A 27,584-nucleotide genomic window follows, 5' to 3' on the forward strand; every position below is an offset into this window, starting at 1 on the left:
CATGCCTGAATGTCCCACTCTCCTATCTTCAGGTGTCACCAGGTAGGGCCACTATTCCACAATTCCAAGGGTTTTCCAGGGAGATTAAAAAGTATTCTGACCGCCCCCCCAGAGTACCAAGAGAGGGAGGACTTCCTTCTCATCCCTCCCTCTCTTGCAGTAGCAGCTCTGACCTGAGCTCATTGGCATTAAGTGCCTTTTAAGGTCTTGCTTAGTAACTCAAGAATGCTTGGAGGTTCTCCAACAATTGAATTTTAGCAATTAGAGGACTTTCCTTCCTAGTGCATAATCTCTAGATCTAGAGACTAGTGAACCTGTGAGAAGTCCCTGGATACTGTTCTAGAGTTTATGAAGAACTGCATATGAAGAGCTGCACAAGCAACCTTAGTTCTGGCATTTCCTACGGGCAAGTGCTTGATTTTGCTATTTAAATTATGTTCTTTTAATGTAGTTTTTGTGTGCGTATTACTACTATTGCTGGCTAACATTGGATTCAGTAGTTATATAAATGAGTAAACAACTGAGTAGTAAGGTAGAAAATTACCTAAAATACCACAAAATGCTTTGGCAGAGAAAAAGGGATGTGTTTTATTTGCAGGAGTTTTTCTGAGATCAGAGAAGCAGGTCAGGAAACTAATATTCTCTTCCATTTTCCAGAAATGCTACCAGAAACAAATAAAAATAATAATAATAATAGTTCAACAAGTACTGACATAATTCCCCATATAACGTTGTCTTCTGCCTCTGGTTTCTCTTCTCTTCTCTCTCTGTCTCTGTCTTTTGTGACTTCGTATCTAAACACACTGTAACAAGATCCAAACCAGTGATGTGCTGGAAGGGATGTTTATGACTCTCAGGAACCACACAACATTTTTGCCTACTTGAACAGAAAACTGGGGTAATATTCTCTGCCGTTAATCAAGGATACTCCTCTCTGGATATGGCTAAATAGTTCATGACCTTAGAAAAATACGTATGAAGAACAGATATTTTGTCTTTAAAATAAATCAAAACAAATTCAATATATAGTATACACAAAAACCTACATTAAAAGCCAAGCACTCAAAAGTCAGGAAATGCCTGAATTAAGGTTGTCTGTGCAATCTTAATTCAGCTCCTTTGTGTGTATGCATTATGATACAGTCTTTAATTACCTGATCAAATACCATTTTCCCCCACAAGATCCATTCTGCAGCAAATGAAGCAGGGGTCCTATGGACAATAAATTCCTTCATAATACAACTTCGATTCAACCCCAGAAAAGGTTTATTCTGTACACTGAATGAGGCAGAGGTCCTGTATGTTTTCCCAAATCTCCCCCCACCCCCACACCGGTTTGCACACATGCCTCCTTCTGTTTATACATTGATCACTGTGCTGTATTATACTAACAATATACTTGGAATATTTTTCAGGAACAAAGTATAAATGTTTCCATGAAATATATTTAATATAAGTTTGTTTAACAAATTATGTTGCCTCATGAGAAAGTTTCTGATTAATTTCTGTTTCAATAATAAAACAAAAGGTTATCCAGTCCCTCTTCTCTCTGCAACCATATGCTCCCCTGGTGAATAGGGTCTCCCATACAGTGCTGTTTACAAGCAAACTGGAGTGTGTTGAACCACAGTTATCACTGAGTATTCCACTCAGACCTGGTATGAAAGGTTTGGCCTTAATCCAAGGGAAACAGACATGCAAATACACTGCACTGAAGGAATGAAATAACCACAGCAGATGAATGAAATGTCATACTGGATCTTTTCCTGTTAACTGCTAGCTAAAACTTGGGGGAAATAGATGTCAACAATTGGACTTGATAATCTTTCCACCTTGATTTCAGAGACATCCTAAATTATACTCTTCCTTGCCAACTAAAGGGCTTGAATAATGTAATTCCAGGTAATTGATAGTTATGCAAGTTAGTTAGTCCCAAGCTCATAAAAGGGCCACTCCTGCAAGTTGCTGAGCATTCTCAGCTACCACACTAAAGTCAATTGTAACTGAGGCAGATAAGCATCACAAAGACAGTTCCAACAGTTATGAATAATGACTTCACCAAAGTCCCTATTCTGCTCCCAGTATTGTAAATGAGAGTTTTACCATTGATTCCAACAGAGGCAAAACTGGCTGCATGACCTGATATAACTTTCATTTACCAGAGTGCCAGATAAAACAACAGCAACCACAAGAAAAACTCTATTCCTCTTTTTCAGACTATTATGGGGAAAGGGAGAATAAGAATATAGCACTGTTAGTTGTCCTGGACTAGGTACTTTATATGGACCACTGTGTCTAACTGTGGTACTGTAGCCTTGTACAAAGATTCTGGATGTGTGATGCAGTAGAATACTATAGTCTATCCAAATACCTGATTCAAGGTTACACGTGGTCTGGTAAGATTCACTCCTATCTAAACAAATTCTCAATTCACTTCAGATACAAATTCCTTGTCAAAATGAAACCAGGGATGAGAGAATGTATTAATTAATTTCTCATCATGCAACAGGTGCCACTTCAAAATACTAATTTCTGCTTTAAGACAAATTATTTTAATTAAAACAATGTGAACAAAACAGCACTTTCACAGAAGTGCTTTTCAAAGGAAGAAAGAAACTCATCTAAGTTAGCTGACCCTAATGGAAAAGTCCCACATAAATTAATAAAATATCGTAAACTTGCTATAGGTTTCTGAACCATCCTACAATTTAATAGAAACTCATATCTTTGCTATAGAATTTGATACCATGGTTAAAAAACCTACAGCAAATATCTCATTCTCTAGAGTTGTTTCTATGGGACTCAATGACTTTTCTATAGGACTATGAGTATAAACAGGACTTTTCCATAAGAGGAATCAACTGAGATAAAGTCAGAAATGGTTCTTTATTTGTATAGTAAAGGGTCTCTTTGCTTCTATTTGCTGTCTTATGTTCAGTCTAAGGAAAGAGGCAACCTTAAGGCTTCATCCAACTTCCAGTGAAGTCAATGGGGAGTGTATATCTATTTTTGAAAACCTAACTAATATCTGTGTCATGAATATTTACCATTAGACTCAGATCCCAAGTATTTCCACAGTCAAAGGATCTGGGGACATATCCACTAGGTTAATAGAAAATAATGACTTTCATGACTTTACCATAGTAAATTCTCTGTTAGCAAATTATTATTACAAAACAACTATGCAGCACTTTAAATTTTCACAACATAAAGAGCTGTCTCCTGATCTGAAGAGCTTACAACTGAAAGACAAAAAGCTTTCTGCCATAATATACTTATGCAGTGTGGTCAAGTTACTGTTGCAGTGGTTGCCATTTCAAATCAGTAAGGGATATGGGGTTTGACTCTGCAAAGTGCTGAATGCTCTGGCCCCAGTCTAATAACGTACTTAAACACATGACTAACGTTAAGCACAAGAGTAGTCTCTTCGCTGGATCAGGGCTAGACTACTCAGCAGGATATTTCCCATGATGTACTAAACATGCACAAAACATTGTTTCACTCCTCATTTATTTCTCAGCCAATTCTTACAAAACTTAAGTTAACCATTCATTCCCCATACAAGTCAGGACACTGATTCTTCAATGAACTCTTCACAGGTTGACCCCAGCGCCTTCATTGAGCCCACACAAACTCCAGTGGAATAGGTAGCTCTGCATTGGCGCAGGGCTCAGCCCACATTAATTCCTATGGAATATGTAGATCTGCATCGGAAATGGTGTTAGCAGTGCATAGCTCTTTGAAGAATTGGAGCCTAGTTTTTAAAAAATTGGCATTTTTTCAGTTATCTCCAAATTCTCCAAAAGTCTGAAGAACATCTTAATATTTCATTTTATAACATTCTGACAACTAAACATTGGACAACTGGCTTTTACACACACACACACACACACACACACACACACACACACACACACACACACGATGTGAAATTTCAAGCCAAAGAGTATTTATCGGCACATGAAAATAGGGATTAGAATGAAGGTGCCTCCTTTAACCCCAGTGCCATATAATTTCAGCCATCAACTCATAGTTTATAGATTTTCATTCTGTAGAAGCAAAACATTTTTCAGATTATTTGGGGCAAGTTGAACACATTCACATCAGTGTTAAATGCTAATTAGGGTTCTTAATGTCCATCATTACTTAAGAATTCAAGGTACTACTGAAGAAGAACATAACAATAAAAACAAATATAGTGGACTGGAACTGGGGCCCAGCAAAAGCGGGGGAAAGAGTGTATCTACACATTTTTCAAGCAACTAAACATGTCCTTAGGATGTCTGGCAGAAATCTGAAATTGACTATTACCTGTGATCCTTGAAATTTGAGCTGATTCTGAAAACTGCATATGTACATAAAATGTAAACAAGTCATGACTCATATTTTTCAAGTTTTAAATTATTTAAAAACAGCTTGTTTGGTTGGTTCCCCCCAGCCCTTCTCCCAAGGACAGGTTTTATAACATGCAACAAAGCAGAATTCAAGCATTCAGAAAATGTAATTAAATCCCCAGCTCTGGATGAGCTGAAAATGAAAAAGGGAAAAACTGCAAAGAAGAAATATTAATAAAAAAGTTGAGTATCACTTCTTTAACTTTGGGCAAGGTCTATATGAAACAAGGATAATGTCAATCAAGAACATAAAATGAATAAACAAAATGATAAAGACTTTTACAGTATAAGACAGCTGCCTCTTGGCAGAGAAAATATATGAAAACATTTATGGACAGCTCATTCAAAATGTAATAAACACTAAATGATTAAATGTGCCAAGCAATGTGTCAGAAAACTAGATTATCATATTCATGCCATTTTCACTTATTTGAAACCTGTTGGGTTTTAGATCCCTTTGATCTAAAAAAGAAATATCACACTGGTGATAAAGCCCTCTTAAGATAGTTGGGAAATGAATCGTTTTGGTATCAATTTGATTTAGTGGCCAATACTTGTTAGTATCTGGGGGGAAAAAAAGGTCAGGGCTATCTACTGTAGATTTTGTTATTTTTTAATACACAGGGGCAACAACAGTAATAAAATTATATCTTACATTTATTTAGCACCATCCATGCCTAAAGATCCCAAAGCAATTTATAAAAACTTCTTACTTTCCTGAGTCACACAAGGTAAGTGGGATCATTGTGAAGCTAGCAGATTGGTCCTTGAATTCTCCTGGCAGTAGAGTGGCTCAGGGAAGCCAGAAGAGGAGAACAAACATACTCTGGAGAATACCTAACTGATCTTCCAAAAAGAAGCAGTGTGTGAAGTCCTTTCCAGCATGAGAGGCACCCCTTCCCCGCCTTAGAGGAAGAGAGGAGGAACCTGGTGATCAAAGACACCAAAGGGAACAAACAGATCTGTAGTGTGTCCTATCAAGGAAGAGAAACCCAGAAACATTCATTTTTTTCTATAGGCTGCAAGCATGCAAATGTACATTTTATGGAAATTAGATGTCTGGTTTCTTGATGGCCTAGTGTAGGCACGTATGGTCTCATCTGACAGGCAGGACTTTCCTCAGCACAGTTCCCTCTAACATCATGCTGGGAACTTGTGCATTATGACTAGGAGAGAACAGTACCACCTAGTGAATCACCAGCACACAGCACTACTTACTGCAGCACCTCCCTCTGAGATTCAATATATATAATATAGGGGAGGGAAATGGGGCAAATGACTCCAGGATGTGTGGTGTCCCTCTGGCCTTCCTCTCAGGGAGAGATGATAGGCCACCAGTGCTTGCACCATGTTCTCTCCCCATTACTGCTGCAGTCTGCTACATGCCATGGAAGAAAGAGTTGCCATCATTCAGCTTTCCTGAATAAGTAATGTGCAAAATAAAATGCCTCGGGTGCCTCTTTTGCAGAGGCAGAAAGCAGCAGTGGGGGAATTAAGTGACAGAGTGAGTAAACTGCACTCTTGGTCCACTGGAAGTTATCCGTTTTGCACCCACTGCTGTAGGCATTTTAGTGCTATTATACGCTATATTCTATTCTAGTCAACATAAAAATCATAGATAATGTCAGAATAATCTATTCATGTCACCCTGTCTAACCCCCCTCAATTCTGCAACATTTCTCCTTATGTTGCTCCACTTAATCCTGATCTCTTGGTGAATACCTGCAGTGATGGTTTTTCAGCCTCCTCCCTTGGCTGGTTATCTATGTCACTGCTCTCAATTGCTCTTACTGTTAGGAAAAAGTTCTTGCATCTTAGCCTAAAATCCTCCCCGCCTCTCCCCGCTTCAGGCCCGCATTCCTTGTTTCACCATCGTTTGAGAATAAATAATTCCCTCCCTTCATTTATATTGTTACCTTGAAGTTATTTATAGCTTGTGCCCATGGCCTCCTGAGTTTTCTCCTTTATAGGCTATAAATATAGCTCCCTTAATCCCGCTGCGTATGTTTTATCCTCCAGACTTTGCATCAGTTTTGTTATTCTTCTTTATAGTTCTCAGGCTTTTAAACTGTTGAGACTAAAGCTGTGCATTTGTACAGTGACATAATTACCTCACTAGTTTTAAAAGCTATACCTCTATAGTTTTGACCACTACAATTAAGGTCGAAATACAGCTTCTGTTTTAACTACTTTCCCTTTTTCAGTTGCTCTTTCTAAAACAAATTGCTTTGAGGGTAAAATTTCCCATGTTTTGTTTCAATCCAGAGACTAATCTTGTAAAGTTTCAGCAAAATACATTCAACCATTTTTGAATTATGTATGTGTGCAGAGAGAGAGAGAGAGAGAGAGAGAGAGATGCCCTTTCCCCATATGTTCTCTCAAACGTTATTCCCCACGTAACTCAACAGCTGAATCAATTTTGTTTAAACATGGCTTGTTTTGATCTTATTGACATTTAAAGAACAATTCAAGCTTGAAGAAAACTGGTTCTGTAGTTCTGCACTTATAAGCTTTGAATTTTTGTTATACATGTTTGAAAGTTTGTTATACAAACTTTGGGGCATTTGGGGCACTGGGTCAACAAAATAGGTCTAAAGGAGATAGAAGAAGAGCCTCAGCTAGAAAAATTGTCATAGCTCCATTGACTTCAACCCGCTTCCAAAAAATGTATCTGGACTTTCAAAAAACCTTTCACAAGATCCATCACAAGAGGTTATTAAGGAAACTAAGGACTGGGCTCCTATTAACTTTTTGGGGATCAGGCTTCACTTAGTCAGGGCTGAGAGTTAATGTTTTATCTTGGATCAGAAACTATTTTAGAGTTAAAAAAAGAGTAAGAATAAAGCATAGTACAAGGTAGACAGTGGCAAGCCACAACTTTCTGCAACAGGATTATGCTTTAATATATTTATTAACGACCTCAAAAAAAGGGAGGGAGAACAGTGAATTGGATAAAACTAAGTGAAAAAAATTATTTAGGATAGTCAAGGGAAGACTGTGAGGAACTCTAGGAGTCCTAACATGGCTATGTGATTGGGTAGCTCATTGGCAGATTAAATTCACTGTTGTCATGTGCAAGGTACTGCCTATTGAGAGGCTGTGACTACTTGGGAAACTTTCAGTACAGTCTATGAATACTGTGTGAGATTATGAATTCTCTGTATGTACCTTTACCAACCTGCAGTCTCCATTTTGAATGTTCTGCTCCTTTGCCTTCTCTGTTGGCCACTTCATGAAACTCCAAAGGCTAGTGGCAAAAGAATAGCAAAAGAGGGTCTTTGATATTAAGTGCTGTTCCTTTGAAATGGAATAACTCTAAACAATAGACAAGCTCCCAATCAGAAGAATTGGTTTGTCAGGGGAAAGTTCAGGAATTCACCTGCCAGAGGTCTCCAGTACCTGAGAAAGCTGCTCAGGACATCCCCTGACAGCAGGGGCTAAAAGCCATAAAAGGGCAGGAACAAACTGTCCATCTTCAGGGCCATTTTTTTCCTGCTCAAGAGGAGGGTAAAGCAACACAGTGTATAGGATCCAGATGAGTCAGGGGACCCTGACCCAGGCAGTCTCCTAAAGGAAGGGTGAGCTAGTGAGGGGCATTGCATTTAGGATGTTTACTGTGTTCTACATTATCTGTACTTTCTGTGTGATGGAAGAGCAATGGTGCTAGAATCCTATGAAAAGTGTTTCTATCTCTACGTGTTAAGTATTTACATGTACCACATGCTCCTTGAAGAGGTGACCAGAAGGTTCACACCTTTGAGTGAAGTTCCTGGGACATGATGTGCTTAAGTTACAGGGATGTTTGAGGGTCAACACTGAGTCCAGGGGCTAAGCAGCTGGACAACAGGTTCCAATTCTCAGAATTCTCTGCTAGACAGAGGGTCCAAGACTCAAGAGTGAGCCCAGGGACCCTAAATGGGGCCAGTGCCTGTGCTCCATTCTGGCTCCGGAGACTTAAAATACCTAGGGATCCAGTGTCTGGGACCCCTCACAGCAAGACCAAGAGAGGGCGCTCGACTGGACCCGCAACAAAGGCATAATTTGAACTATACCTTATTGGGCTCTATATTACTTTTAATCAAGACCTGGGTGGCACTGTGGACAAACTCAATGAAAACATCTGGTCAATGTGCAGCAGCAAGAATTTGAAAAAACAAAACAGAACAAAAAAAAACAGTATTGGGAAGTATAAACAATGGTATAGAATTCACTAGGAATAGAGCAGTTCCCTGTATATCAATATATCAATGGAACATTTCTGCTAGGAATACTGTGTTCAGTTCTGGTCATCCCAACTCAAAAAAGACAGCAACGATTAAAAAAAAGGTACAAATTGGATGAAAAATTTCTCAGAGACATGGAAAAACTTCCAGATGAAGAAAGAATGAAAAAACTATAATTCTGATTCTCATTTATACTAGGGCCTCTTCACTGCTGTGGCATGGTAGAGGGGCCTTAAACTGGAAATAAACATAAGAACAGTAAGAGGCCAATATGGCTGCATCAAGAACTCTTTAATGACCTGGGAATCAAAAAGGAATCCTACAAAAAGTGGAAACAGGGTAAATTGCTAAGAGTAAATACAAAGAATAGTATAGACATGTAGGGACAAAATCAAAAAGACTAAGGCAAATGAGTTACACCTTGCAAGGGATATAAAATGCAATAAGAAGTAGTTCTATAAATAAATGAAGAGTATAAGAAAGACGAAGGAAGTTGTAGGTCCACTACTTAGCTGGGAAGATATGCTAATTATAGATATCATCAAGAAGGGTTGAGGTGTTTAATGCATGTTTTGCTACAGTGTTTTCTAAAAACATTAATTTTGACCAGATGTTTAACACAATTAATATTAACAACAAGGAGGAAGAAGTACAAGAGAGAATACGGAAAGAACAGGTTAAAAACTACTTAGATAAGCTAGATGTATTCAAGTCATCAAGACCTGACAAAATTCACCCTAGGGTACTTCAGGAACTAGCTGAAGCAATCTCAGAACCATCAGTAAGTATCTTCAAGAACCTCTAGAGGATAGGTGAAATCCCAGAGGCCTGGGAGAGGGCAAACATAGTAGTCATCTTTAAAAAGGGAAACGAAGAGGACCAGGGAATTACAGACCAGAAGCCTAACTCTGATACCTGAAAAGACACTGGAACAAATGATTAAACAATCAATTTGTAAGAACCTAGAGGATAAAAGAGTGACATGGATTTGTCAAGAACAAATCATGCCAAACCAACTTAATTTCCTTCTTTGATAGGATTAATGGCCTACTGGATAGGGGTGAAGTTGTAGATGTAATAGATCTTGATTTTAGTTAACCTTTAGACACTGTCCTACATGACATTCTCATAAGCAAGCTAGGGAAATATGGTCTAGATGAAGTAACTGTAGAGTGGGTGCACAACTGGTTGAAAAACCACACTCAAAGAGTAGTTATTAATTGTTTGCTGTCAAAGTAGGAAGATGTATCTAATGAGGTCCCTCAGGAGCTTGTCCTGGCTCTGGTACTATTCAATATTTTCATTAATGACTTGGATAATGGAGTGGAGTATGCTTATAAAATTTGCAGATGGCACCAAGCTGGGATAGGTTGCAAGAAATTTGGAATTCAAAATGACCTTGATGAATTGGAGAATTAGTCTGAAATCAACAAGTAAAACAATAAAAACAAGTGCAAAACACTACACTTAGGAAGGAAAAATCAAATGCACAAATCAAAATGAGGAATAATTAGAATAAATTAGGAAAAGTATCTGGGGGTTATATGAATATGAGCCAACAATGTCCTGTGGTTGCAAAAAAGGCTATTCTGGAGTGTATTAATAGGAATATCAAACGTAAATGTGGGAGGTAACTATTCCTCCATACTCGGCACTGGTGAGGCCCCAGCTGGAGTACTGTGTCCAGTTTTGGGTACCACACTTTAAAAAAGAATGGGAGTAAAGAGGAAACTGAGCTCTTTCCTACACCAGGATGAATTTTTGAGCATATCACTAAGCTTGTGTTTCGATTCTTTTCTCACCCAATTCCAAAAGCAGGAAAAATTGCTATTGTTATTATTAGTTTTATATGTCTATGTTTTTCATTAGAGCTTTGGGAAAGCTAAGACAAAGAAGTGAGTGTTGCATTTTGTCCTGACTGTGGTTATGTCTGTGATCATCCTCAGCTCGTGTGGAAAGGCATTCCGCCACAAAAAGGCTCTGTCTCCAGCTCTGACCAGTTTAACACACTCTGCTGTGAGTTTCACAGGGATGAATATAACTGTCTTGGGAGGTCTTGTTCAAGGAAGACGTGCGGTTAGTAAAAGTAGTTTAGGCACAATCGACTGACAGCCTTGAAAATCAAGATTTGGGCATTAAACTTGACCCAATATTCAGCTCCAACAATTGGTGCACTACAGTAATATGCCCCTTTTGATCTGTGTTTGCTGATATGTGGGCTGCTGCATGATGCAATTCATATATGCATTGTTATTCAGTGCTACTCCAGCTAGAGACCATATGGGTCAGAATATTCATCCCTGCATTTTAGCTCTATTACTTTCCAGATTGTCTAGAAAGGTGGTGATACATATGGAGGGGAGTGGCATTAGCAGGTTAGAGAAGCTGAGAAGGAACAGGGGGATTGAACTGGAAAAAATGTCTGGCAAAAACATTTTCTCAGAAAGAAGCACATGTAAATAGAAAATGAGGAAGAAGATACACAAACTGATAATGGAGGCTTTTTTTTGGTACCAAAGTCCTACTTGTCCCTCCCCACCACTGTTGTGCAGGGTCTTGTGCTCCAGTTATCGGCTATCTCCACTATAGCTGAGATTATTGCAGTTCCATGAAGCTGATGTAACCCTCACTTTAGGGTCAAGTGGGCTATATAAAACTAAAGTCTTATTATAGTCTTTTCTTCTTACTGGGACATCCTGAAATTTAGCCTATGGATAATCAACAATGGTGCCTCTTTAATCAGGGCAGTATTAGCACACATTCCACTTAATGGGGAAGGGCCATGTGATTAAGTGGTGTTTAATAAGGTGTTAATTAGGTGTGACATACTAAGCTCTGTTCTTTTCATACATAAATTACCAATTAAAGTTTGAGGAGTGCTTTTTCTAGGCACTCAGGGTTTGTCTACACTTGAAATGCTACAGCAGCTGTGCCACTGTAGTACTTCAGTGTAGACACTAACTCCATAATCCACCTACCTGAGAGGCAGTAGCTAGGTTGATGGAAGAATTCTTCCATCAACCTAGCACTGTGTACACAGGGGGTTAGGTTGGTTTAACTATGCTGTTCCAGGGCTTTGATTTTTCACACCCCTGAATGATATAGTTAAGCCAACTTAATTTTCTAGTGTAAACTAGACCTCAGTCAAGAGCAACCTTGGTCAAGGGCAGCAGAGTTCAGGTGACTCGGTGAGATCTTCCAAAGGGACCATTCCTCAAAGAGAAGCAAGTTGTAAAGTCCTAGTTGAATACAAAGGAGTTTCTTAATACAAATCCTTCTCGGTTGAAGCAGACAAAATCTTAGACATAAGTGTGGCCAGCAGATGATGGAGTTTCACAATTGAGTAGAGTGTGTTACTACTGTATGCTGTCATCAATTTTGTTTCTCCTATAAAATAAAATATAATACCCCATCCCCGCCCCGGCCCTTCCCCCATTCCAACCCCATCCACAAAGTCCGCGCCCTAACCCCACCCCCTCCCTGCCCCTATTGGATCCCTTCCCCAAATCCCCACCCTGGCTCTGCCTCTTCCCCCAGCATGTGGCATTCCCCCTCCTCCCCCCTCCCTCTCTGCCCTGTGAATCAGCTGTGTCATGGTACAAGGGCTTGGAGGGAGAACAAGCAGGACGCCCGATATGCTCGCAGCAGAGGTGAGTTGGAGCAGGGGGTCGGGGCCATAGGGAGCTGCCGGTGGGTGCTCAGCACCCACCAATTTTTTTCCATGGAGTCAGCGCCTCTGGTTTGAACTACACAATACTTTTTAGAAAGACATCAAATTGTGATTTAAACATTGCCAGTAATGGAGAATCCATCACAGCTGCAGACTGAGAATATCTGCAAGTAGAGGGTGACTGGACAGAATAGTAGGTTTATGGTGCTTCCCCTCTTCCTGTTGACCTACTGAAGCCTACAGAATGGGAGAACTACCAAATAACCTTAGGAGAATCATTGGCCCCACTCACAAGCCTTAGCAAGCTTGTTTGAGCTCACCTAACCCTTGAGCTACATCTGCACTGAAGCCAAGGATGTGATTTGCAGCCCATGTAGACGTACCCATAATAACTTTAATTTAGTTAGCTCAATAAAAGGAGCAGTCAGGATGAGACAGCACAGTCTGCACAAGCCTGCCTTACCTCCAGGGTATGTAATCACTTGTGCAGCCCACAATGAAGTCCATGCTGCTATGTCCTCAATTCTATTTTTAGAGAGCTAGCTAGATTAAAGTGAGCATGGGTACGTCGATACAAGGTGCAAACCACAGCCCTGACTATTGTGGTGTAGATGTACCCCCCAGAGTCTCTTGCATGTCCATGAGCCTTTGCAAGGTCAGTATCACTACCATTTATTCATCTGCAGCATCACTCCTATTAATCTTAGTTACAGTAGCTTTCCTTATCTCTGTTTCCACTTTGCTCGTGGCTTCTCTACTATTGTCACTTGCAATTTCCTTGCTTCCTGCATAAAGTTTTCCGATTGCCTCAGTATTAGCCTTTATGTGTTGAAATCAGCATAAAAATAGCAAATGAGTGCAAAATTCTAACTAGCCAAAAAAGATGAAGGGGAGGAGAAATGAGTGTAAGTGTTCTGGTCTAATTCTATGTCCCCACAAACCTATGGAGAATCTGCTCTGTAGGTGCTCTATGAATGCCAAGTGCATTCCAAGAAGGAGCCTAGGTAAGTATCCCATACATTGTGACACCTGTAATGTCCCCATAGTCCTATGCACCCCACACTAGTCAGGTAACTAAGGGCTTGTCTAGATGAACAAATAGGTTCATGGTAAGATGGGGTATAAATCTATTTTACACTAGCTTGCCACACTTTAACTGTCCATGTGGACTCTGCAGATGTGCATTAGAAGTTCTCCCCTGAGCTTTCATCTACTCTTGTTTCAAAACAGAATAGATCAAACCACACTACTGAACTTTTAGTGCATGGTAATAGGGACCACACGGACAGTTAGTGTCCACATACTCATGTGAAGTAGATTTACATCCCAGCTTGCTGCACACTAACTGTTCATCTAGACAAGCCGGTGTTGTCCTGCCAAAACGCTATATGTGGTGGGGAGAGGGATGCCTCAATATTGGCTCAGAACTAATTGCTTTTGCAGCCTTAATGTACAACTGTTTGGGAGAAAATCAATGTGAGTCTGAATATGGCCCTTACAACTTTTGCTTATTTTATAGTGTTCTCATTTTTCCCTTGTGTTATTCATTATTTTCCATTTTTGGTATAGATCCTCTATTCTTTCAGTTAAATGTGGTTATTTCATAATAGTTTTCTCCTTTCTTATTTTAGGTTCCCTTTCCTGGATGGCTAATGTGTATTTCAATCTCCCTTTTCCACTTCCTATGCAATTCCCTTTCTTTTTCAGTTCTTTCACCAACCTCCCCGGCAGCAACATTTAACATTTTCTGGAGGTGCACTTATAATGTTAACCTTTTTGCTCCAATTACTATGTTTCTTAACCTTTCCCATCCTTTTCCAACCACTTTCCATCTGGGGTCTTAATCTATCATACTACCCGAAGAAATATACATGGGACCTAAATACTATTGCTGAGGAAACTATTCTCAATCTTTAAAAATATACATTTTTGTCCTTTCTCTGAAAAAAGTCATTGTATGGAAAATGTCTTAATGAAACAATGACAAGAAATGATGGCATAAACCCTTAAGGAAAATATGCTATACACCTGTCCTGCTACTTTTATTAATACAGACATATACTGGCAATCTTTTCTTTCTACTTCATACATCTTTTCTTGTGCTTCAAGATATTAAATCTCTCTGACATTAAATTATTCATCTGAGAATAAACTCCCCAAAAGCCTGTGTTTAAATGTATTTCATGTGTTTTGTTGTTGTAATTCATACATTTTCCGCATGCATTTTAAATAGTTTCAAGGTCATTTTTAATTTGACTGTCAAAAACAACAGTCTGGAAGATTGAGACTGGTTGTTTAGATTCTTTTAGACCCATGAAAATATAATATTGATTCAGTTCAAGGAAAAAGCCATGCCTTTCAAAATGACTGGTGAACCTAGGGATCACACAGGTAGATTAAGAGGACTAAAAAAATATTCTCAATAGAGAGTGGAGTTATGAAGGACTAAGTAATAAAGTCAATTTCTAATGTATTTACTGTGGGTTGCATGCAGGAGCAGCACAAACCAAACACAGTTACTGCATAACATTTGGCATTTAGAGGCTATAGTCCCTCATCCCTGCAATATTGTTACTGCTCAACACCAACAGGGCTCTGGCCTTGGGCACAAAGAAAGAAAAAGGAAACTTGGATTAAGAACAGAACAAATGGGGGAAATTATTAAATTAACATTAAGCTTTCTTATTATTCCATTCCAGGCTGCACATAAATTGAATAGCTATCATTCCTCCCTGGGGTATGCATACCTCCAGCTGCATGCACCATGGGAGAGAACAATAATCTTTGATTGTAAAAACATGATTTAGAAAGTTGGCATTTTGAAATAATTCATTTTGTACTTGGTCTTGTCTCATTTTGATTATATGCAGTCTCAATACAAGAAGGAATGTGCTATCATTAGAATGAACCATCCTGCATTTCAAGCACCCTCATCAAGAAAGGGCCTGAATTCTTGAAGCTCTTGTCATGTTTATACACTTCCCGAAGCAGTAAGTGGTTTATAATCAGGAGACACAAAACAACTAAAGCAGATGTATCAGCTATGTTCAGATGATAATGCCAAAGTAGCCTTAAAGTAATGTACAAAACTGCAGATCTGACAAAAACAAAGTACTACTTATCATATACTATACGAATTAAGCATTAATGCAGCACTGCCAGACCGTATCATGGATGCTACCATTTTTTCAGGTATTTTTAAACACTTGCATTCCAAAGTGGATATAGCCCAGGACATTTTGTTTAGTCAGGAGTGTGCACAGGGGTCACAATAAGCTGTTTAATTTGGGGGGAAGTTTGTTAGACTGTTATGATGATGCCCCGGATATTACTGCAGTATATTTCACCAGCTCCCTAAGCAACATGTACCTATAGATCTGTTACATTATCCTCATTCTTTCTTCTTACATTGCCTCCAAAAGCTACACTGAGCCTACTACTGCCCTTCGTTACACCTGTGCAACCACACTAACTTCAGTAGGGTTCTATGGGTGTAAGCAAGGGGAGAATTTAGCCCATCATAGTTATGACCTATAGCTCTTTATTTAGGATTTGAAGCTGTTCAGGTAAGTGTGCATGTTTTAGGGGCAGTAGGAAGTGGTTTGCTAAAATGTGTCAAAAACCGGAAGTTGCCCATTGTGTCTTTGCATAGAGAATTTCAGTGCACACTGGCATGTAACTGAATCGAAGACATTTGTATTGTGGTTAATGAGTTTTCACTAGAAGGGTCGATACTGGAGGAGCTGTGTATATGTGACATGTTCGCACTGAACACAGAGCTTGACAATGCTTACCCCTAAAAATAGAACCTGGCTGTCCCTTGTTGTCATTGTCAACTGAAATCTTGTGTTCTCTGTGACATGGTGCGTTAATTTGGACCCCTTTCTCTGCCTGTGCAGAAGAGAGCGCTATCCTAAGGCATCTCATTTTAGTTGAAGCGGTGGAGATAAACGGGATGTCGCATCTGCTACAAGCACACATTTTAAACGATATCATCGCCCCTTAGCAGGCTGTTATCATGTTGTTTTGGCAGCAGGAAGGAATCTGTGGTTTTTCTTGAATGTTGCTCTTCTTTATTTAAACTACTAGAAATAACCCAAAAATGACAGAATGCTCTGTCTATAAATAATCATTCCGGTGTAGAGTTATATTAGGAGGTAACTCAGATGGAATGATAACGCCTAACAGGCTAATCTTAGACCTGTAATGCCACAAGATGAAAATAACTAGGCTAAGAATAACTGACCCATTGGAGTCAGCCTGCTAAAGAGATCCACAATAGAGGGCATGTTAGATTTTCATCGATTTAACAATAAGCTGCCATCTTCTTTCCCCAGAATGCTTTTGGGTTGTTTTGTGTTTTTTACCAACAGAAACTGTACTAGTTTACACTGGGTTACCATGTCATGCCATTTGAAACATCACATGGGAAATACATACACATGCACAGACACAGACACACACACACACACAGAGATGTGTATTAATATTTGCATACTACATGGTCAGTCATTCTGCCTTCTCACAGCTTTTGCTTTCTCCACAAACACTGTGCAAGAGAAAGGGAAAGAATGTTTAATGCAGAAATGGAAGTTTGATTAAAGCTATGACAATGCAAATTGTATATTGAATGGGACAAATTCTCTTCTTGCACTCAGTGCATGAAATCAGTGTGTTCATACACAGGTATGATTTTGGTTCACACTGTCTGCTTTTAAGTGCAATACATACCAATCTATGAAGTAGAGCTGAAGATTTGAATACATGTAGCTAAAATAATATAAGGCAAAAAAACTGAAAGAGTTTAAGTCCTCCCCTATTGAAAGTTATCATGCACTGCACACTACAGAGAACTGTTGCTGGTATCAGTGAGTACCTGCAATTCAGTCAAGTAGCAGCTGCAATACTTTCAATGCCAAGCACTCAGAAATCAAGAGAATGGCTTAAAAGTTTTTTTAAAAAATATTACATATTGGATTGTTTTTATCTGAATCTGTTTTTTTCTTTTGTTTTTTGTGCCTTTAAGGGTTCATATTTTCACACTTTTCTCCATAGTCGTGAGAACTAGAAATTAAAGGAAAACTGAGATTTTCATATAATCTCAGGAATCCAGGAGCTAAGGCTTTAAGAAAAACACCAAATATCGCAAGACACATGATGAAATTAGGATTACTCAATTCCATACCCTTTTTTAGGAATGGTAAAGTCCAAAATCAGTGTCACTCAGAATGGGGCCAAGCTAGCAGGTGCATTCTGTTCCCCTTGGCTGTTCACACAGCTCACTGCAGTATCAATGTCCAGTCTTTCAGCCCTAGAGCAGGCAAAACTTCCACTGAAGTCAATGGAGTTTTCTCTGCATCAGGACTGCAGGATCCATAGTACTTTGGCTCTTCTAATTCCATTAAAGGTGATGGCAGGCCTCAGAATTTAAACAGCCATTACACTGAATAGATCCTATTTTCTCCCTTTGAGTCTGTGGGACAGAAATGGATTCCCCTGGCAGAAAAATTCTGGATGCTTTAAAGAGTTTCTGGGTTTCATACCTACAGCAGCAAAATATTCTCTGTTTCTTGGAACATGCTTATTGCTCAGTTCTTCTGCTTATCCTCTTTCCAGAGCTCTAGCGAGAGCCAAATAGCACAAGTTCAGGGAAACATCAGGTGTTCTCTCTCACAATAGTGTTTTAATAGCCACCGTGCCATTGCCTCAAGATAAGAGCCATACAGCCCCTTATCAGTGTAAAATGCTATATTGTATCTAACTGAAATGGACAAATAATTCAAGTTTTCCATGAATATTAGTGATGGGGTTCTCAACCTTTTTCTTTCTGAGGCTCCCCTCCCCCACAACATGCTATAAAAACTCTCTGGCCTACCTGTGCTACAACAACTGTTTTTCTGCATATAAAAGCCAGGGCCAGCATTAGGGGGTAGCAAGCAGGGAAATTGGCTGGGGCCCCATGTCACAGGGGTGCCCACAAAGCTACATTGCTCAGGCTTCGGTTTCACCCCCGGATGGCAAGGCTCAGGGGCCCAGGCTTCAACCCCGTGTGGTGGGGCTTCGGGTTTCTGCCCTGGGTCCCAGCGAATCTAACGTTGGCCCTGCTTGGCAGCCCCCTGAAACCTGCTCACGGCCCCCCAGGGGGCCCCAGGCCCCTGGTTGAGAACTACTGTATTAGAGCAAATCTTCAAATGAATTGGATTCAGCCATCCTTATGATCATTTTGCATTCACTGTGCAAGAACATTTGAGCAACTGAGTTTTCTTGGCCCTGGGAAGTGGATTTCAAAGTCACAGATGCTAGTGAAACAACAAACGTGATTTATTCCACCACTCACCTCTAAGCAACACAACTTGAATTTCTTGATCAAACCACAGAGTAAAATATTTGAAAATACATGCACTGACTAGATTTCAAGAAACTGCAGATATTCTTGAAGTAGATAGAGAGGCTACGTTAATCGAATAAGTCATTCTGAATTATTTTACGCCACAGGGAACATGCTTGCGAGCCTGATAAGTAAGAATTATTTTCCTGATTTTATGGGAAAAACTGAGATGTACCAAGTTATATAACTTGCCCAGGGCCAGCAAGTCAATGGCACATTTAGGCTTATAACTCAAGCTCTTTCTTGAGCTTTGACCAGGTTTGTAAGCACAACACAACAGTATAGGATCAGAAGAGAAGAAGTCTTTATCCAAATACAAATACAGGTAGAGTGTAGAGAGGAAGAACACAGGTGTCCATGTTGGAATATGGCCAGGAAAGCTGGACCAACATCCCTACCCTTCTTAAAAAATGGCAAGGAATATTTAATGACTATAAGGATTCATGATCTTGGGTTTACTTCTCAAAGCCATGTATCCTCAGTCCTCACAGCATGGTAAATCTACATCTCCCCTCTACACAAAGGCCAAATTAATCACTGGTTAAACTCCATTTAGTCCAATTATTATTGTTCACTGCAACTTTTTTGCCCTGCTCTAAAAAAGCTTAGTAGTAGTATTAAACATCAGTTATTATTGTTCTGGGCAAATTATTTACCTTGCTCTGTTAAGCTTACAGGCCTTTCACTAGAGATCAGTTTGACCCAACACACTTTTCCCATTTTTTGGAGGGGAAATTAACAAGACAAAGTATTTTTTCCTTAGAGAGAGAGAAAGAGAGAGAGAAAAGTTCACTTTCTTATCTATTAAATACATATTTAATACCATAATCTTAATCAATATTGTCTTGTTGAAGAAACCTGCCACTACTTAGTGCATTTCAGAGCAAAGAGCATTACATTAACATATAATACAGTCTTTTTCAAGATCGCTGATATTCTTATTGTCTGACATAGGGTGTAGGTGTTTGTAATTATATAGCTTCTCAATTTGGTGCCTATCTAGATTGTCTCATTCATGATTATACTTTTGATTGGTACCTATCCAGATCATCCCATTCATAATGTGATATACAAGCTGAAATGGAGGCAGGCAGGCAAAGCAGTAATTAAGGGAATACCAGAAGTGCTGTTTCACATGACAGGAGCATTTCATATGCCTAGTATTCTTAGAAATTCCTCAGACAGTTTGGTTTGCAAATACATATCAGATACCCATTGGAAGTGTCTCCTTTGGGGTTGACTCCATCTATCTTAAAAATAGAGCTGAGGAATGCATGCACAGTGAATCTGGAGAGTTGCAAATCTAAAAATCCATTAAGTGAGTGCTAAATTTGTGCTAATTCTTAGATTTCTGAAGGATTAAGAGTGCACAGTGTAAATATTTAGAGGTCTAGTCTCTTATGATAAATATGCGTAGCTCATTAATAGGAATGGACGTTACACATGTCTACATGAGAAAACAGATCACTAAGTTATTAGTGTACAGACACAAAAACACTACAATTAGCTGACATTTTAGCCACCTTAGCACAGCCATATAGCAAGCACCCTAGCAGCCTTAGAGGGGCAACTCCTTTCTCCTATAATCAGTAGAGCAGGCTCTGCTGACACAGATGTCTTTCACAAGTTTCAGAAATGGGAAGGGAGGGTGTTTTCATTTTAAATAACATTAAGGTACAGCAGGATCTCATTTGTTATTTGTTGCATAACAGTGTGATAAAATATTATAGAACAAAAGGGAGGCGTATTTCTAATTCAGAAATACATGGATCCTTAGTGTTTTATTAGATTTTATCTATTGTTGTGACATTTCCCATAAGTTCTGTAAAACATCAGCCTACATATGGAGAATGTCATGTACCAAATTATAGGGCCTGATTCTGCAAACTCCTGAAGTCAAAAGGTGTAGAGGTCACCCAACAGCACCACTGGACCTCTAGTCGCACATGAAATGGATTAAACTGCAGACTATGTAAAATGTCAACTAGATGTATTTTATTTGTGTATTTTAAAGGTCAGCATAAATACTGAAGAATGTTTCTGTTTTACACAAAGTAACTTTTAAAAAGCATTCACCTGGAAAATAGTCTTTTGTCTCCCAAATAAGAAAGGAAGAAATTAAAACATTATCTGTTGCTTCAGAAGAAGTTTTATATGTTACATGGCTCTAAAAATACCAGATAAAAATCAAACGTTATCTGACATTCTTGTTTCCAAGGCAGGAAAGTAGAGCTATAATCTCACAGAAAAGTACCAGCTCTTCTTGGGTTCCAAATCAGATAAATGCTATTATTCAAATGGTACTAACTGGTTGTTCAAGGCACCACGATGGGCAATGCACTAACTTTCCACCTCTGTAAAACTGGGTTCAAAATTGGCTTTTTTGCAAATGAAAATGAAAAGCGTGATCCTAGTCTGATCTCTAGGTTATGTCGGTGCCCATTACAAAACCACCATACAACTATTGATCTGTGCACAGTAGGCCAGCGATTATAACAACAGGTCTACGTTTAGGTGGCTTGGCAGAGTTGTGAGAAAGCTTGAGAGAAATTTCAGTGCCTAGCCACAGTCTGAGCCAGTGCTTAAACCTTTACATTATGAACAAATTTACCCCCAGATTTTTTTTTTTTAAACAAGGAACCTGATACCAGTGGTACAAAACCTATTCCCAAAACACAAAGAAACATCTTTGGAAATTCTTGAGGAGACCAAAAACTGAGTCACAATGAGAGGGAAAAAAAGCTTTACAACAGAGAAAACGGACAATATAAAGCAGTACTGGTCAAAAGTTCCCTCTCCCATTCCATTATCTCCAAGCTTGAGATTGCATTTAAGCAGTTCTTCAGTCTTTCATCACTTCTCTCAATATATAATTATTTCTAGGTGGCCTGGGTTTTCTGCAATGGAAATTATTTACTGTGCTGTTAAAACATGTATATGTCTTGGCTGAAAAGGCAGGCATTCCCAGTTGAGAAACTCTCACAACATTACAATTTATTTTAAGGTCTGAAACCATTATTCTGCTCTTCAGTTCCACCCCAGTACGAAACAAATACAACTCTCAGCTTATCCCTGTCCACAAAACAGGAAAGGAAGTAGATATCAAATATATATACTAATCATAAAAGGTTCAACAGGTGGACCAAGGGTATGACCATTAGAACAGGCACGGGTTCTTTCAGACATGCTCACACTTCAGAAAGTGGGAAGCACTGCCAAGTTTTGTGACCATTTTGGGGGGTTTTACTAAGATTTAAGTCTATGTGAGCAATTCACAGCACATTTCACATGCAGGTCTTATGCAAAGCCGACTTTACAAACTAATAAAGGAGAACCAGAAACAAGGGGTTGAAAGCGCATAAGGCAGATAACATTGTGTCCAAAAGTATAATGACGTTAAGCACTGTAAAACCAAAGCCAGAACCACACAGTGTTAACCAGAGAGACACCAAATTTGACTTGCGCTCTGGGTTCTTTTACTAAGTTATCTTGTTAAACTCTTGCAGCTTAATTCAATTTCAGTGCATCATTTGTGAGGTCTAAAACACAGATAATACAGAAACTAGAAAATACAAGGTCTTCAAAACTGGGAGATAATATCCATTATTCTGTAACTGCAGCTTTAAAACACCTGCTTTAAAAACACATCCAACTTACATTTTCAGTGACAGTGATTTTACATCTGACTGGCATTGCCAAGGTTCCCAAATATGTTTAAAGGTACAAACAGGTTTAAAGTAAAGTAATATGTTTAAAGTAACATGAGCCCTATGTAAGAAAGACACAGACTTACTTTAGAGTAATCAAAGATGACAGCATTATGAAAACAGAAAAGGACTTTTACAGAAAACTCTCTGTAAACCTGAGAAAAAAGAAACTTACAAATAGACCTATTCCTGCTTACAAAATTATATATGAACAAAACTGACTAAGATGGGTTATATGAATTGCAGCCTGCTGATAAAGTCTTGTTTGATGGAGTCTCGTTCTGACTGAACCTGCAATCATTGCAAGCCCCATTTTACCATCACAGAACAAGAAGAGAAAAAAAACCCACACTGTATTTTACTTGCTAGTTTTCTTTCTGCTTGGAAGCAGTAGCCTTAAAAGAAAACCACAACAGCAGCAGCAAGTGTCCAAATAATATTGTTGTAGAGATAATCATTTAATAAGAAGTGGAATAAAAGAACCTGAAATAGAACCAATTCTTTAAAGCAGAAGTGCTTTTCTGTGACAGTTTGTATTTCCTGAGAAAGTCACCCTCCAGACAGAGAAGCCTTCATTATTGAACTGCCTCTTACCTGAGCTGATCATACTGTGCATTCTTTGCTGAGCAAAGAGCTGTTCACGTCCAGAAACTCCATCTGAGGAAAAACACGATTCGCTCTCGTAAATTGTCTGCAGCATATTCCAATCAGTCTGTACTTCAGCTACATGAAAGATTCATCACTGTACCATACAGGGGCGTCAGGAGCGACCCTCTCTAATCCTACCTCCTTCACAGTGGGGTGGGAGAAATAATAGACTTTGGTAATCAACAGTATTTAAGCATTTGAATGAATATCTACTTAAAAAACAAAAGGACAATCCATTTTTACTCTGCCCCAGTCTGCTGCAAAATAATAAGAAGGACTCAATGGACTATGCACCTCTGAGTTGGAATAGTTGTGTTCTGGAAGCCAACAGCAGGTGGATGAAGAAATGTATTTGTGCTTCAGGCTTTCTTGTGGGGTGGTGGTGGGGAGAATAAAGCCACTTCAAAAAATAAAACCAAATAAGCACCGTTTCCAGGGACTTCAGCCCCTAAGGGCTTAGTTTCAATTACTCTCAGCCTTGACAAGTGTTTCTGTCTCTGTGCCCTCCTCCTTTCTCTCTCTCCTCTCCGTCTCTCCTCTCTCTCTATCTCCCTTGCTCTGTGTCTCTGCAAAGTTGGCTGAAGCTAGTGATAACTCATTTGCATATGAATCAACAACAGTGTGGCCCACAGGCAACAGAAATAGAACAATGGCCAGCCTGAGCCAAAAATAGGTCAAGCATGGCCCAGTGATTGGAGCCTGCATTAATGCACTTAAAAATACCACAGCAAACACAGCTGTCCAGTCTCTATCTTTCAAACTGCAATTCTCTTGCCAATCCTCAAAAGTAATTAACCCTTTCCCACTGTCAAACTTATTTGTGCACAAATGTATGTTTGTGAGCAGCTTTTCAAGCAAGAAAAGAAGAAGAGGAATATAAATTAAAATTCTAGATTTATGTTTGATTTCTTTCTCCTTCAATCCTCCACAGGAGTATTTTGTGAAAAGAGAACAAAATGAGAAGGGCTCTGGATTGGTTCTAAAATAATACTGGAAGCTTTTGCTCATAATGTGGTTTCTGCCTCACCCACGCACAGCAATCCTGGCATTCTATTTTTGTTGCCTGTTTCTCTGGCTACGCTGCACTTGGCTGTAGCACTAGAATCTTGCTGCTGTCTTTTAGTTTCAGGTCCTACAGTAAGCTCAGAAGCAGTGGCTTCTGAAACCAATCAGACTGTGGTGGGCGGGGGGGCATGTTAATGAGGGATCCATTTTTTCACTTTCATTATAAGCAGTTTGTTCATTTTTAGTATGATTGATGTAGTCCTAATGTCTGTTTTCAACTGCAGTACCGCATATTAGAGATGCACTATTCTAGTGATTTATTAGAATTTGGACAAGAGCTGCACTAGTCTGCCTCTCTCACAGCTTCAGCTCTAAACAATTTTTACTGCAGTTATCTGAGTTTAAAAGGAAACGTGGACTCAAAATAGCAGCTTTTAGACTTTCATAGAAATGTTAAAACTACATGTTGCTGTGCGTCTTGCAAGCTACTGTGTGATGCAATGTCAAGTGTAGCTGTTGCCTGATCCATTCTTACTCCCAAGAATTGTTTATTTGCATTTTAAAAGGTAGATAGGGGCAGATTATATTTGCTAATTAAGTACAAAGGTCATTATACTTGCACACACAGAAGTAGATAATAAGTCAATGTTACAGATGATATACTTGGTTTCTTTTGGTTCACTATTGCTATATAGAGTTTGCTATGTGTACTCAAATAGTGCAACATTGTTCTAGGCAAACCATATCAGTTTTTTAATAGACCATATGAACAGTATAAACTAGCCACAAACCTCTCAAGAGGTACGTCAGAATATTCCAGTTCTGAGAAGGGGAAGGCAACCACTGCAGGTTAGTAATTAACCTACTAGAAAGTCAAATAAGGCAGCAGATGCACATTTTCAATTGTCCTTATGAGACTCAACTAATCTCTGAGCCATTTCAACCATACTTCTTTTCTTTCTTGGAGGTGCAAGGTTACTAAACTGAATTATGGATTCAATTCTGCTCTTAGGTCAAGTGTAGAGAACTGAATTGTTTGTTACTGAACAAATAGGATAGAACGAGTTTCAGCACAGACAGTTCAATGCATCCACGCTAGTCATGTTGATTCGGTCTATAGACCATTATAGTTGTAACCACATATTTGAACTAGCATTGTTCTAAATGTTTCAGTTGCAATGCCTTATGGGTAACCATCCCATAGTTCCCCTCATAGCTCCCAGAAGTGGATTCTGGGACATTTATATAGGCCACAGATGCACTGAGGGTCAGTAATGGGAGGCCTGCTGGAACAATTTCATCCTGCATCCACAGTTTGGCTGCATTCTGGTTAACCTTGCTTTTAGGGTCCATACAAGGTTTTTTGTGTGGATTCTGTATCTCAAGACCATACATTTTAAGTATCTGTCCGATGATGACCCTCTATCACTGCTCAGCATATTGAAATATTGATTTTTCATTCCATCCTCACCACCACCCATAATCATTAAAAGAGTTTGCATGATTTGGGGCATACAAAATCAAGGCAGAGGAATTCTAATGATTGATATTGCAAATATTAAATACCTGCATTTCACTTAATAACAATAATTTTTGAGTAATAGGTGTACATGAGGATGGGAATTGGGGGTATAGCATGGACCTTAATTATCATTTTATATAGTGATCACTCTTTTTAATGTAAAAAATATTCAACACACACACACACACACACACACACACACACACACACACACACCCCCCAAAAGAATAATAATTTATGGAATCATTGGGTTAGCTGTGTTAGTCTGGATCTGTAAGAGCAGCAAAGAGTCCTGTGGCACCTTATAGACTAACAGACGTATTGGAGCATGAGCTTTCGTGGGTGAATACTCACTTCGTCGGATGCATGATTACTAGTGTTCTCTCTCATTCAAACTAAAGTTGAGTGTCTTCATATGAGTAATACTACTGACTTCTTATCATTGTCGTTTTCATCTGCAAATGCTAATGCTGATTTTTTCAGATCATTGCAACACACTACACCTCCTTGGCAAGCATACAATATGGTTGGGACTGTTACATCTGCATCTCATAGACTTACAAGGCATATCACTCTCACAAGAGTACTTGATTAACTTCAAAATATGTGGAGGAGAACATAAGAAAGACCATACTGGGTCAGACCAAAGGTCCATCTAGCCCAGTATACTGTCTTCTGACAGTGGCCTATGCCAGGTGCCCCGGAGGGAATGAACAGGTAATCATCAAGTGATCCATTCCCTGTTGCTCATTCCCAGCTTCTCAACAGAGGCTAGGCACACCATCCCTGCCCATCATGGCTAATAGCCATTGATGGACCTTTCCTCCATGAATTTATCTAGTTCTTTTTTGAACCCTGTTATAAGCAAGCATGACATTGTCTGGTACAGTTTTTAAAAAGAGAGACTTGGAACTGTCATTGTGGATCCATCCATACTGCATTGGATCAAGTGCTGGTGTCTCTGGATCTAAAGCACTTTTCCACACACATGCTTGAAGATGTACTCATTTTACATTTACTGTAAATGCTTCAGTTGTTAGTGGTAGGGAACTGAAATTTGGTGTTGACATTTGCCATTTTTTGCTGCCCATGATTTCTACCATGCTTCTGACATGGTGGCACAATTTGATTGTCCATAGCATGCAGCCATAAATTTCAGTGACATCAGGCATTGCTGCACTGATGTCATCCAGAAGAGGGAGGGAGCATCAAGCTCACAGAAACTAAAACATAGTGCTTTTGATGAGGCCAAAATAGGAAACTACGGTATCACCTGAGAGTGCATGAGCAGTTAACAGTCCTGGTACAAAGTTCTGGTGTTGCTTGCAGGGGCATGGATGTCTATTACAGCTCTCTCTTGTACTTGGGGTTCCAAAATCACTAAAGATGTTAGACTCTGTTCAAAGTAGTGGTGCAAGAATAAGACAAATATATCAGTGTCATCTGATAATAATGATATTCTCAATAGATTATGTTTTGCAACCATCACTCTTTGTTGTGCAAGAATGTTGTTGGCTTCCTCATGAGAGGTGGCCATATACTCTCTATTGATCACCACATCTCCCTGGTTTATTTCAGCTGGGTGTTGTCACTGCCTGTGATGACTAGCTTGTGCTTTAATGTATGTCACTAGTGAAATTTCTTGTCTTGTATGAATTTGGTACAAATGATCAGTTACTGTCAAGTAAACTTTCTGTGAAGGAAGCTGTGTATTTGTACTCAGCTGATGCACTCTGCTTGTTTCTGTAGCTCTGCTAAATCTTGTGCTGAAGTCTTTGTACCTGTCAAAGACAAGGTATGCATCACCTACAGTTGCCTTGTGGTTCAATGTAATCTCTGAAACTGGTTACTACCTCTTGCTGGCTAGTGTATTAGCCAAAAACTAAGGAACAGTCAATAATTATGCAAGTGACCTCTTGTGAAGTATGCTTCTATAGGTTAGACATAGCATGTATAATCCTTATGTCACCAGAGCCAGTGAACATTGAGGTTGATACAGAAGCCAACTCACATGACAAAATAGTCTT

At 39.2% G+C, this 27,584-nt stretch overlaps 1 protein-coding gene across 1 annotated transcript in view; it reads right to left on the bottom strand.

The window, feature by feature from the left end:
- Window positions 1-27,584, bottom strand: part of HDAC9 (histone deacetylase 9) — a 659,352-nt gene that overhangs the window by 330,295 nt on the left and 301,473 nt on the right. The window contains exon 5 of the mRNA XM_045006744.1: window positions 22,977-23,039. Within this exon, the coding sequence (XP_044862679.1) occupies window positions 22,977-23,039 (63 nt within the window). The remainder of the gene's footprint in view (window positions 1-22,976; window positions 23,040-27,584) is intronic.

The sequence above is a fragment of the Mauremys mutica genome, chromosome 2 (assembly GCF_020497125.1).
Source record: "Mauremys mutica isolate MM-2020 ecotype Southern chromosome 2, ASM2049712v1, whole genome shotgun sequence".
Taxonomy (NCBI): Eukaryota; Metazoa; Chordata; order Testudines; family Geoemydidae; genus Mauremys; species Mauremys mutica.